General features: G+C 40.3%; 2 protein-coding genes across 5 annotated transcripts; one reads left to right on the plus strand and one right to left on the minus strand.

The window, feature by feature from the left end:
* On the minus strand, positions 1-6,542 carry fam3a (FAM3 metabolism regulating signaling molecule A). Of its 4 annotated transcripts, none has more exons than XR_006844091.1 (11): positions 6,279-6,542; positions 5,655-5,686; positions 5,439-5,546; positions 5,199-5,222; positions 4,949-5,075; positions 4,535-4,593; positions 4,378-4,428; positions 3,730-3,814; positions 2,534-2,660; positions 1,502-1,633; positions 1-1,191 (listed from the first exon to the last, which is right to left on the minus strand). XR_006844091.1 is itself a non-coding variant. In XM_046396888.1 (11 exons), the coding sequence occupies exons 3-11, from the start codon at positions 5,665-5,667 to the stop codon at positions 1,093-1,095; spliced, it is 693 nt and encodes a 230-aa protein (XP_046252844.1). In that variant the 5' UTR covers positions 5,668-5,686; positions 6,076-6,134; positions 6,279-6,532; the 3' UTR covers positions 1-1,092. The 4 variants fall into 4 exon arrangements, 2 of the variants coding, with proteins under 2 accessions (XP_046252844.1, XP_046252843.1); XR_006844092.1 differs by having other exon boundaries at positions 1,502-1,638; positions 6,279-6,540; XM_046396888.1 differs by lacking the exon at positions 1,502-1,633 and adding an exon at positions 6,076-6,134 and having other exon boundaries at positions 6,279-6,532.
* Positions 6,543-6,622: 80 nt separating this feature from the next.
* LOC124063332 (isocitrate dehydrogenase [NAD] subunit gamma, mitochondrial-like) lies at positions 6,623-13,139 on the plus strand. The gene is made up of 14 exons (XM_046396886.1): positions 6,623-6,645; positions 6,881-7,031; positions 7,265-7,312; positions 7,655-7,666; positions 8,132-8,229; positions 8,322-8,437; positions 8,998-9,058; positions 9,189-9,321; positions 10,757-10,890; positions 11,010-11,112; positions 11,200-11,346; positions 11,473-11,567; positions 11,668-11,728; positions 12,107-13,139. Exons 1-14 carry the CDS (start codon positions 6,638-6,640, stop codon positions 12,206-12,208), a joined length of 1,269 nt encoding a protein of 422 aa, XP_046252842.1. The 5' UTR covers positions 6,623-6,637; the 3' UTR covers positions 12,209-13,139.

Here is a 13,139-nt window from a genome sequence, read left to right on the forward strand (position 1 = left end):
CAAAATTGGGCATTTTTTTATTAATTAGCATTATCGCCACAATATAAAGACTGTAGAAAAATCTTCACACTTGACATAATAACGTAACACACACAATTTAGACAAAGCAGCTACTCATACATTTGAAATAATTGTTTTAATTCTATTTATTTCCTACATGTTGGGCTTGAAAGAGCCCTAGTGGATACATTCACATTAAAAAAAAAACAAACAAACAACAAAAAAAAAACAGTTCACAAGCAAAATCACACAATCCTGAAACAAAGCACTCAGTGGAAAGATGTTAGCAGGTCTGAACTGACGTTAAAACCATGGGTTGCCAGTATGATGCAGAAATGTAAACATGTGGCAAGCAATAAATTCAGCTCAAGTTAAAAGGAAACAATTGCAGCTAACACTAGGTAGTATTACTGAGTTCTACATCTATCGCAGGATGAAAATATATTAATATATTTCAGTAAAAAACAAAATGTGCTCACACTCCTGGTGCTGAGTAGAACAAATAAACTACTAGCGTACTTCAAATTATTTTCCTATGCTGACGTGGATTATGTTTCCAAGTACCTTAGTGTGGAATCAGTCAGGTGTCCCCCACAGCTCACAGAACATTAAATGCTGTGTCATTAATCAACAGTCCCTATTCCTGCTGTTCAAGATTATCGACACCCTACTGGCAGAGAGGAAGCGTATCCATTTCAACAAATCACTCTGGAAGACCTACACCGCCTGTATTCATTCACCAGTCGCTGTTACACTTTGGTAATCAAACATTTGCCCTCTCAAGTTTCCCTTAACCTAAGTGAGACATTTTCCTTGTTTCTAAAACATCGCTTCAGTTCAGAAGTGGTTCACACAGCTTAATTCACAAATCCTCGATGACAAGTTCCAGCGATTTGAAATCTATGAAGACCCAAGACAACCTTTGTAGTCAGCTCACGCTTCTGCCACGAGAGGGAAAATAAAATGTTGCCTGTGGCCCAGATCTTGGATGGTTTCAGTCCTTCAGCAGTTCCATGGCTCTCTAACGGTCATTTGGATCCACTGCTGCTGCTCCAGGTGTTACTGTACTGCGTGTGGCAGTACCGGGCACAATTATCCTTCCAGCGGTGCCCGCAGAGGAATACAGCCATCCATCTCCAGAGACTCAGGCCAACCCTCATACTTATTGTTGCTTTTACTGTTCTTCATACGCTAAGGGGAACAACCAGAGGCAAACAGAACTGATGTCAACAAGACAAAGTGGAGTCAGTTTCTATCTGCATAGTAGCAGCTAGATAATGAATACAGAGTGCCGACCAAAAACCAATTAAAAAACTTCAGTCTGACAAGGTGACTTTTAATTGACATTGTTCATGTTATGTATGGGTGTCCTAACTGAATGCATGTGTCGGACACTTGCTATCTACACTGGGGGGCAGTTTTCCAAAGCACACACACAAACTGTAAAATTAGACAGATTTACAAAATTGTAAATGGGCTCACTCTTTCCAACATATCTGACCTTATGTCCCACCTAGAGGACGCTCCTGTCTGTCAATCCCTCTCTCTCCCTAGTCTTCTCCACGTTCTCTCTTTCCATTCAGGCTGCTCTCTGCTGGGCCATCAGCCACCCGGGAACCTCTCCCTGTCCTGGCTGGACTGCTGCTTTTTATGGATCATCACTCACTAATGTTTTACAATCTTCTTGTTTGTGCCATTAAAATTTCCATTTATCAGAAAGTTTGTCATTGTAATCTGCATATTTCTGTTATTTTGATTATATGTTCTGTACACACAAGATATATTCTCCGTTTCTTCAAGACAGGTTTCCTCCATTTTATTTCCTCTATGAAAAGTTGTTTTGTTTATTTTAAACTAGTTTTTCCTCATTCGAATCAAGGACAGCGGGTGCCATTCACCGCACAAATTATAAAATCCACTGAGGCATTGCCATTTGTGGGCTTTTTGGGTCATATAAATGAAAGTGACTTGACTTGCAGTTCTGATCAAATATAGATCAAGATTCTGTTACTGCATGGCCTTTTCATTTCTAGCTTTAAATGTCTTCAGAAACATATTGCATGGTGTATATGAGAAACTGTGTTGAAAACAGAGGCTACTAAAACAAAAAACACAGAAGCTCAGATTCCAACATACACAGAGAGGCTCCATTCTCTGCTCAGGACACCATTATCTTTCTCTTTACATCTCAAATTGCTGCTATATTAATGTTCTAAATCTCATATATTTCACGGTTAAGTCTTTTTTATGGCTGACTTCTGAAATTTTGCAGGCTAAGCTAACAACATGTATCATCTGGTGGGCATCATTACCACTTAGTGCACAGGATAACTTTGGCTCAGCTTATCATTCATCATGTCCAACTTTCAGGACTGAATTTGCATATTCAATGTGGTAACATTTTGCAGTTTAGTCTATTGTGTTTATTATGTACAGTATACACTAGCCCCGATGTCGTGAGACTTGTAACTATAAACAACTTCTGATTCTACCTTTAACCTCTATTCAGACTTAATAGTTAACATTAAAATACCTGCTCAAATGGACTTTTGTTCTCGATGCCTTTGGCTCCAACAAACACCCAGCTGTCTCTAAAGCCCAGCTCCTTCACTGCTGTGCTGCCAAGCTCCTCAAACAGTCGTCGAGACTCGTCATTCAATCTGTCGGCAGAAGTGAGCATAGGACCGCAGTTTAATGCTTATTGAATGGACTGGCTGTCCTAAGCAAGAGGGTTACAGGTTAATGCAAGTGTTTAACCTCTGTTAGAAATGACTGAAATAAGATAAGATAAGAGATAAGATAATCCTTTATTAGTTCCATAACTGGGAAGTTACAGTGTTACAGCAGCAAACAGGATATAGAGGGTGAAAAGCATGCAAGGATGAGGGAAGGATGAGCAATCAAAAAGAATAAATACACAGGAAACAAATACCTGCAGCTATACACAGTGCAGAAAAGAAAAAGACTATTTACACTAGAGTCCCTCAAGTTATCGTACAGATTTGTTTCATTAAATGCAGGCTGTTATCATTTCTCAGTAGGATCCTCCGGTGCTTAAACAGGATCTCAACAGCACTTTCTGGCTCGACGGGCTTTACAACCTTGACTTGTTTTTATGTCATGAGGGTAGCATGCAGAGATCGTTGATTCTGCTCTTTTTGTTAAAGCGAAAGCCGTCAAGTGCTAAGCAAGAAATGATCCGGTCGCCAGATGTTGCTAAATTTAATTTTCAAAATAAAAACTCAATTCCTGACTGCTCTGCTCATCTCCTACAGTGACAATCAGAGCTTTTGCTCGCAGTGTTAAACTCAGATATCAGGCTTAAATGTAAACTTCCATCTGAATTTTTGTAGCACTTTGATAAGCAAGTGACTCCTCACTTTGCTAGTATGCATGAGATGTTTTAATAAATACATTTATTTACTGATTCTTTTACAAATGGACCATATAATGTTGGATTTAGCTGCAAAGGAAATTGTGGGGGATCTGACAAGCATCAGCTGTTGGTTAATACAACTGACTAGACATTGCCCCTGCTGTTATATAGCACCTGAAGATGTTATTGTCTGTTTTAGTGCAACATAACTCGTTCAGTCTAAAAATATTTTCCCAAGTTATGGCGTAAAAATCCTCTAGCTATAGATGACATTTTATGTATGACAATTGCTTTTTCCAAGGTGAAAAAGAGGGGAGGTGGGCTGGAACCGATAGCGTGTCGTGGATTCTTACTTTGTAGCTGGATCATCAAAGGAAGCCACGAACACGAGCGTTCCTTCATGGAGCGGCCGGAGAAACTTCAACAGGTTGGAAACATCTGTGGAGAAACATCAGATGTAGCAGATGTGAAATACACTATGTAGATGAAAGTATCTGGACACTACTCTTTATTATTGAGTTCAATTGTGGTATGGAGTTGTTTTTCAGGGGTTGGGCTCGGCCCCTTACTTCCAGTGAAAGGAAATGCTTCAGCATACCAAGACATTTTGGACAATGCTAAGCTACAACAAACAACAGATTGAGGAAGACTTTTCTATTCCAGCATGACTGTGCCCCAGTGCACAAAGCAAAGTCTAAAAAGACATGTTTGGATGAGTTTGGTGTGGAAGAAGTCGACTGGCTCACACAGAGCCCTGACCTCAACCCCATCACACACCCAGTGCCTGACCTCACTAATGCTACACTGTTTGAATGGGCAAAAATTCCTACAGAAACACTCCAGTGTCTTGTGGAAAGGCTTCCCAGAAGAATGGAAGCTGTTATAGCTGCAGGGCTGTCTTCAATGTCATTAAAGTGCCTCTTGGCGTAATGGTCAGGTGCCCCAATACTTTTGTCTATACAGTGTATAGGCAATAAATTTTAGTGTCTGATTTTTATTACCTCCTGCCCACATATCAAAGGTCTTTGTGTCCAAGAGCTCTCCTGTCACTCCTGGATCAAAGAAACATCAATCAGGTGTTAAAATAACACATTTAATAGGAGCTTAAAATATTCAAGCAACACGGTCTGTTTGAAAGGTGAAGGTTGACACTCTTACCATTGACCAAAGCTATGTTTAGCCCTCGGCCAACGTTGTTCTTCACACTGCTTAATAACCTGTGAGAAAAAAAACAAACCAGGTTGAAGCGCTAACTGAACGACTTTAGGAGAACACTTCTTTGCCCTGCACATACACATTGTTCTTTACACTTAGACACGCAGCCTGGCACTTGAGCAACAACAACAGAGAGAAACAAAGGACCAAGAATATAGACAAGCCTAAAGAAATGGGGGACAGACTGAAAGAATACTTGCATTCAGCGCCCCAGACAAACTTGGAGGCCTGGTTATGACAGCAATGGAGGGAAAAAAGGAACAGAGTGTGAAACAAAAAAAAAAAGAAAGAAAGAAAATGAGACAGCAGGGTGGACATACACATAAATAAAAGGAAATGATAAGCACTGATTCTCACATCTTGTCCTCAAGGCAGATTTTGGGTCCAATGACATTGGCAGCACCAGATACCAAGCGGAAAGCCAAATGTTTTGGGGGACAGGGAGCTGAAAGTCCACATTTATACCTTCGGGGACGGGGTTCAGCTAAAAAATAAGAAATACTTGTCAGCTGTAACGAGTAGGATTATAACGATGCAGTATTATCACGATGATAGTTTGCAGAAAGAGTAGTCATTAAATGGTCACATGACAATTTCCTCTACTTACCAGGTGTTGGGTCCTCACTTGTACCTGAAAAAAATACACATTTCTTTTTTCATTATTTCATCTCTCAGTCTCATTTCATACACAAACTGTCAATCACGCCACTAACTTGTCGTTATCAATTACTCCGTCTATATTATCTGAAATGTCATCAGTGTTCGTCAGAGCCCACAGCTGTCAGGTAAAATGTCATTTTCCTCCAGTCGACAAACCAGTTAATCATTGCAAAACTGTTTTCCTCACCGCTGAAGAAATGTCGCACAGATGAACCAGTCTCCCCGCCAAATAAGGTGTTTGCCAGCAGCCATGTGAGCCCCACCAGCAGCAGCACAGCCACAGCTCTCACGGGGCCTAACAAGAGAAACAGGATACTGCAGTTCAGGCAAAAGGCCCATGAGATTTCCACCAGACCAACAAGTTCCCACTGGAATGTGGGGAAAAAAAAAAAATATAACCAACCTGTTAATCTCATGATTCACAGTTTCATAGACCTGGACAAAAAAAAAAAAAAATAAAAATAAAGGATGACATTAGGAGGCTTTGAATTTCAACGTTTTCAGTCTGTCAAGTCTGACACAATCTTTATCAACGTATGCTTCATTTTCATTTTCACTTATAATATAAGTTTTAAACAATGTAAATATAATAAGGTACAGGAAAGGAGGAAAAAACTAATCAAATATCATCAAATAAGAGCAGATTAAAATTCCAAGCCATTAAAAAAGGGAATATTTTGTACATTTGTTGGATTTTAAGTCATTTTAAATGGTTTGACAGATATATGAAAAAGAAAAGAGTGGGCTTTCTTTTCGAACAACGTTATCTGTAAACAAATCACTTAACTACTACGATCCGACCATTTGCGATAAATCTAACTTACGGTCTTCCATTCAAAGCTCAATGTGACATCTTGGAAAGCTCACAGTTTGTTACGGTGGCCTTTTAAAATGGCACAGCAGACATGACGTTTGAGGGGATGACATAAACACAAACCGTTGCAAAGACAAGGCAGCATAGCATTATTCCTTTGACGACATAATTAATTACTTATATGTCCTTGAATTGAGAAACGACTGATTTTACCCGCTGTTTCCGCGCTTCGGGCGACCGTTGGCTTTCCGTGTCACCTTTGGTGGAAGGTAATGAACGTTAAAGAAGAGCTGTTGCTCTTGCCACCCGGTGACTTTTCACTATTTCTTGCGCTGTTTCCTCATGGAGGCTCTCCTGGTGTAAAGCAGATTTCAGTGCTTTTAGCGAGAAGACATGCTGAAGCCAACGTGATCAGTCGACCATTTACACAAGTCTTAGCACTCCACTTTAAACAGCCATGGAAAAGATCGGTGGTGATGTATGTTTCTCGGCTTATTCCGCCTGTCTTCCGGATATGTTTCCAACCCCCAGTCTGTGACCGCTGAGCATGCGCGTTGGAGTCTCAGGATTCCATGAAAAGGTACATCTTTTCATGAGAAAAATAACTAAATAAAATGAAAAAAAAAAAAGCTGTGGAAATATACAGACAATCAGTACAATATAAAAGAATAATTATAAGAAATTTCATTCATTTATATGTGCAATTATTTCTGTAGATACTTCTATATTTAAACATTAACATTTACTGATCTATTGCATGCTAATTACAATATTTCTGTATATTTATTTATTTATATATAATTTCGTCTGTGTAGTCATTATTTTTCAAAATCCCGCGAGCACAACACATTCTCCTCGCAGCGAGACCACGGCTTCAAAATCAAGATGGCTGCTCACAGTGCTGTGCTCTCGATGTCCAAAATCATTAATCCCTTCTGGGGTGGACGAATTGGACATACGGTTAAAGTAAGACAAGATGCGTTGCTTTTGTCACGTCCGTTGTGATCGTTGTTGTTGAGAGTTAGTTGTTAAAGTCGAGTATTTTATCCGAACACAAGGTCATATGCTTAATATTATACACTTGGGCTATCCTGACTGGCAGGATTTCTGCACTCCTTTTCAGTTAAAATTGGTTGCTTTAAAGTTTTTCTAAACAGCTTAAACCCACATTTCAAATCATCTCTTTTTTTATATTCCAGGTATTTGGAACAACTCTGACAAGTCACAGGAATAAGACTTTGCTTGCCGTGAGTGAATCACATTATCTGTATGGATTTAAATCTTGTTAAGAGTAGACGTAACTTGCCACCTTAACACTGATTAAGGCTATAATGGTACCAATAATGTCATAAATAACTACTAGTAATTCAACTGTTTATTTACCAGCTGTATGGCTTTGGGTTAATCTTTGGAGGTGGCTGGGTACTTACCTGTCTTCATATAGTGGAGTGCCTGCAGCTGGAGTACTATACATCTTTATTTCCACCCTGCTTTGGGAGGAGAAGTTTCTCATACCTCTGTACTTGGTTCTACCTTCTCAAACTGACTCGTATCCTTCTGCTTTCCTTGCTGTCCATCTTCAACAACAGGGAGAAAACATAGTAAGTAGTTCACTCTGACGTGGTTTTTCTTGACTATAATGCATCACTTTACACACAAGACCGAGCATTACCTTTTCTGTACTGACGCTGTGTGGTGTAGAACAAACACAACTATAACCAGATAACCCACTCTAAACTTTAGTACATACATACAGTACATAGAAATAACGAGAAATTTTGTACATAATTAACTTAGTAAGTACACTATAATTTTAATTTAATAGTTAAATTGGTCTTAATTCACATCCATAAAGGCCTACAATATGATGGCATTAATAAACGATTATTAATTGGTGTCAAGTCTCTGCAAAACAATTTTATATAGTACTGAGGTCTTTAAACTTATGACATCATATGATAACATGAACAATATAGGTGATTTGTAGTCCTGTAAAACCTGCTAAGCCACCTTGGCTGTCCTTAATTTCAGTGCAGTTAATAATATTTAAAATGCCAATGTTACAGCCGCCTCCTGCAAAATATGGAGGCAAACACACTGTGACCCTCATACCTGGAGATGGAATCGGTCCAGAGCTGCTCAATCATGTCAGAGAGGTTTTCAGGTTGGTTAGACTTAAACTAAAGCCTGTTTAAAGTGCTGACCACAGACCAGCGAGTATGACCTCATGACATTGTTTTTGTGTTTGTGCTGTAGGTTCAGCTGTGTTCCAGTGGACTTTGAAGTGGTGCACGTCAACTCTGCCTTGGAGACCGAGGATGATATCAGCAATGCCATCACTGCCATCCGCCGTAATGGAGTTGCCCTCAAAGGTAAATAGACCTCCTTTTTTTTTCCAAGCAGAAAACATGAAAAGTGGAGCACAGTACTGTGAAGCATGCACACTATATAGGCAAAAGTATACAGACAGGGTTGTTTTTCAGGGGTTGGGCTGGGCCCCTTCTTGTTCTTCTTGGCCTACTGATGCTTCAGCATACCAATACATTTTGGACACTGCTATGCTTCTGACTTTGTGGCAACAGTTTGAGGAAGACCCTTTTCTATTCCAGCATTTCTGTGCCCTAGTGCACAAAGCAAAGTCCATAAAGACATGGTTGGATGAGTTTGATGTGGAAGAACTTGACTGGCCCACACAGAGCCCTGACCTCATAAATGCTGTGGGCAAAAATTTGCACAGAAACACTCCAAAATCTTGTGCAAAGCCTTTGCAGAAGAGTGGACGCAATTAAAGCTGCAAAGGGAGGCACCAACTCTCCATTAAAGTCTGTGTATTTAGAATACAGTGCAATGGTCAAGTGTTCCAATACTTTTGTCTGTATTGTGTCATTATAAGACCAAGTTTAAATGTAACGTTATTTGTCTTTCCTGATAGGTAACATAGAAACCAAACACACCATGCCACCATCTGTCAAATCCAGAAATAATCTCCTTCGGTAAGAATTTTAATGAAATATTCACTTTCCTCTTCCTCAATTTGACCCTTTGTCTCTGGTAATGTCAGTTGACCCATTGTTTTTATCCTGCCCCTCCTTCTTGTCTCTCTTGTTCCTTGTTTACCAAAAGCACAAGTTTAGACCTGTATGCCAATGTGATGCACTGCCAGTCCCTCCCTGGAGTCCAGACTCGCCACAAGAACATTGACATCATGATCATCAGGGAGAACACAGAGGGAGAGTACAGCAGTCTGGAGCATGAGGTCAGACATAACAGAAACAACAGTTCCATTATCTGCTGAAACACACATTTATGCTCCTTCCTTTAAAGCACTTTTTGTTCTCTGTGTATCTCTATTCGTCCAACTTCTATCCATATAAGTAACGCCCATTTGCACCTTGATAGATTTTCTGCCTTTTCGAGTTTTGTTCCAGCTGACGAAGGTAAAGAGGCGGATTACATCCTGGACTGTTCACCAGTCGATTGCAGAGCTGATGCAGAAAGACAGACAATCACACACACACTCACACCTAGGGGCAATGTAGAGTAGAAAGTTAACCTAATGTGCCTGTTTTTGGGACTGTGGGAGGAAGCCAGAGTATCCAGAGAAAACCCACGCAGGCACAGAGAGAACATGTGAACTCAGACTGGGATATGAACCTAGAGCCCTCTTGCTGTGAGGCGACAGTGCTAATCAGAGCACCACTGTGCCGCCCCGTAAACACTCATAAATCAAAGTTGGCTTAAGCTATTTTAACCAAATCTGGTGTACGTGTTTGGATGCAAGGTCCAAGTCTTTGTTGCGCAGTCCTGGGACATTCTGACACTACGTGTTGCAACACATGTGAAAAGTTTATACTTGATAATTTAATGGACAGATTTCAGTTAAAAAAATAGATTCTAATTTTTCTGTGGTCTTCAGTTATTGTCATGTAACAGGAATATATTATACTCCAGTGGTTTAAGAACTTACCATTTCATGCTAAGGGTAGGGGGTGAAAAAGGAAATGCAGACACACACACGCACACACACTCTCAATCATCTGCTCCCAATCAGCTGATTGAGGCTGAAAAACACAGTCTTCCTTCCCCCTCTCTGTTTTCAGCTGTCACTTCAAACTTTCATTTGTTTCACATGTTTCATTCACAGTTCAAAACTGCCTTTATAAATTGAAACAAACAATGCATACAAAACAACACAACACTGATTTGAATCATCCTGTTTCGGGAAGTAGATTTATATGCCTCAATGGAATTTGAGCATATAGTGAGGACCATGATGAATTATGTAAAGAAAAACAAGAGATTTGCTTCTTGTTAATTAAAAAAGACAAAACATCCAGTGGCTTGGTGTGTGCTTGGACCCCAATCACTGATACTTACTGTGATATTCTCCTTTAAAATATGTTATTAAAGGTTCATACAGCTGATCGCTATTGATACAGATAATGACCTATTAAACAGACTAGTAACAGCCTGACATGACAGGTCTACAAAAAATAGTGTTTTTTTATTGTCAAGTTTAAAGTTACAGTCTGATGGGACTTCTTACGCGCTGGAAGCATCCGACTTGGCTGTACACAGTCGCACATGCTGCTTCAGAAATAACAATGTTGCTATATTATTAACAGAACCCATTGCTTGAACTTTAGACTGTTTATCGTTTATCATTAATTGTCCTCCCTGTCTTCTTATAGAGTGTATCAGGGGTAGTGGAGAGTCTCAAGATCATCACCAGGAACAATTCCCTCAGGATCGCTGACTATGCCTTCCAACTGGCCAGGGAGAAAGGTCGTCGTAGGGTCACGGCCGTGCACAAGGCCAACATCATGTGAGTTACTCTGACGCAAATGTATGTTTGTAAGAGCTGCCTGGCCTCCTGAGTCTTATATAGTATTGGGAGTTTCTTAGCCCTGGAAAATGTTGAGTGTGTCCTTTCTGCTCACACAGGAAGCTTGGTGATGGCTTGTTCCTGCAGTGCTGTAGAGAAGTGGCCTCTGGTTACCCAGACATCACATTTGACAGCATGATTGTGGACAACACCACCATGCAGGTGAGAGAAGAATAAATGACTCTTCTCTTGAGTTTTTAAAAGATTCTAAATGATTGGCCTTTCACCTTTGTTTGTTGGTGGTTTCAGCTGGTGTCCAAGCCCCAGCAGTTTGACGTGATGGTGATGCCCAATCTGTATGGGAACGTGGTGAGCAACGTGTGTGCAGGCCTGGTGGGAGGGCCGGGCCTGGTTCCCGGGGCTAATTATGGCCGCGACTATGCTGTCTTTGAAACGGTGAGTGTTTGGCAGTTCGTGGGTGGTTGGACGCTGTCCCCTGTGTTTTTGAAGAACACATGTCTGTCTGGCATATTGTAAATAAGAATTTTGTCTTTCCCCTCCCTGTTCTTCTGGGTCTCTCAGGCCACAAGGAACACAGGGAAAAGTATTGCAGACAAAAACATTGCCAACCCCACTGCCATGCTGCTAGCCAGCTGCATGATGCTGGACCACCTTAAGTAAGATTTTCTATAAAGTACTTTTAGCATTTTACATTTGAGATGTGATGTTGGGACTGTGGTATTGCAGGAATGTAAATGCTTCAATTAATGTCTCCAGGCTTTATGAATACGCAAGTTTGATCCGCAGTGCAATCCTCACCACCATGAATGAAACCAGGGTAAGTCTTCCTTCACTGATAAGTGAATAACCGGCCATTGCTGTGAGACAGAGGCATATGTCTGGCATGAGAGTGCATTCACACTAAGCTGTATTGTGTCCTTTCAGTGTCACAAAGCTCTCATTGAGTTCACTGCATGGTATTTAAATTTACATTGTGTGGCTTTGGCATAAATTCCTTGAGTTCCTTTAAAAACCTGATCTGCTTATCATCTTAGGCAGCAGACTAATTTGGAAGCCGTATGTGTGACACTTGTAAAGCACCCCAGCAAGACTCTTTTCACTATTTAAACTTCTGTTTCATTTGGTGGTTTTGAACTTAATTTGATTAATTTTGGATCATGTTGTGTGTGCTTTTTCTTTCTTTTTTCACTTGCAGTTGCACACAGCTGATATCGGCGGTCAGGGCACCACATTAGAGGTGGTCCAGTCCATCATGCGGATCATCCAGAGTAAAGGGCAGCTCACAGCTGAACTCTAAAGACAGACACACTCAGCAGAGGTGTGAGTTTGAACAGGTGTCAGTACCTGAGACAGGTGTCCTGTTTGAGAGGGGATGTCTATGCTTGTCTGTTTCCATAGCGTCGCGTCTTATCTCTGACATCAGAACGGTTCCTTGTTCTTTTCTTTTTTTTTGTCTTGTTCACGCAGCTTACTGACCAGTTCACTGTACAAACGGCCTTTTATCCACACCTGTGTGTTTCACAGAAAATAATGACCTATCTGGGCCTGAGACGAAAACGGTTTACTTTTGATAAAATTCCATTATCGCTCCTGTTCAGTGATAAGTCCTGCTGTAAGGAGGTTACATTTCACTCAGTTCATCAGGTTCATTCAGTTGAAAATCTCTGTTCTGACAAATTGTTATGAAACATAAAAAAGTGTCTTTTGCAGTATGTCAACCGGTAAGCACATGTTGGGGTCAGAAATGTCTAATATCCTGATAGACATTGTCCACTCTGCATTCTTTAGTGTGGATCATTTATTTATTTTCCAAATTACAACTGTGTTACAGCCAATCGACCAAAATGTGCAATGTCCGTTTATGCACTTTTCTTTCTTTGTCATACTGTAACTTAAATATCAAGCTGCCTCTTAATATACTGTCCTGTGTCTTCACATCAGAACAAATGTACTACAAAAGTCGTCAGATGTATAGCTTTCATATATACTGTATCTATGCTGTATCATCAGAGGACGTGTGTATCAAGTAACTGCTGTCAAAGCTGAACTGTTTCGCTTGTGCCATAACAATCTTTTCACCTAAGTTTGGATCATGTCATAAAGTGTAACCAGGCAAGAGCGAGGTCTGAAGCCTGTTCTGAAAATACTGTTTTTATCATATCTGTGGGTGAGTAAATATACTGTGTAACAAAAATATTATCAATAAAGAAAAATTGACCTTAAAGTGA

This window comes from Scatophagus argus, chromosome 8, assembly GCF_020382885.2.
Source record: "Scatophagus argus isolate fScaArg1 chromosome 8, fScaArg1.pri, whole genome shotgun sequence".
NCBI classification, from domain to species: Eukaryota; Metazoa; Chordata; class Actinopteri; family Scatophagidae; genus Scatophagus; species Scatophagus argus.

What these genes read in the sequence shown, in the direction of transcription:
- fam3a (XM_046396888.1), bottom strand. An exon ending in AAACATAGCTTTGGTCAATG is followed by an intron (nt 4,429 to 4,534) that starts GTAAGAGTGTCA and finishes TCTTTGATCCAG; the next exon opens with GAGTGACAGGAGAGCTCTTG. An exon ending in ACAAAAGTCCATTTGAGCAG is followed by an intron (nt 1,192 to 2,533) that starts GTATTTTAATGT and finishes TGTTCCCCTTAG; the next exon opens with CGTATGAAGAACAGTAAAAG.
- LOC124063332 (XM_046396886.1), top strand. An exon ending in GAATTGGACATACGGTTAAA is followed by an intron (nt 7,032 to 7,264) that starts GTAAGACAAGAT and finishes TTTATATTCCAG; the next exon opens with GTATTTGGAACAACTCTGAC. An exon ending in TGGACAACACCACCATGCAG is followed by an intron (nt 11,113 to 11,199) that starts GTGAGAGAAGAA and finishes TGGTGGTTTCAG; the next exon opens with CTGGTGTCCAAGCCCCAGCA.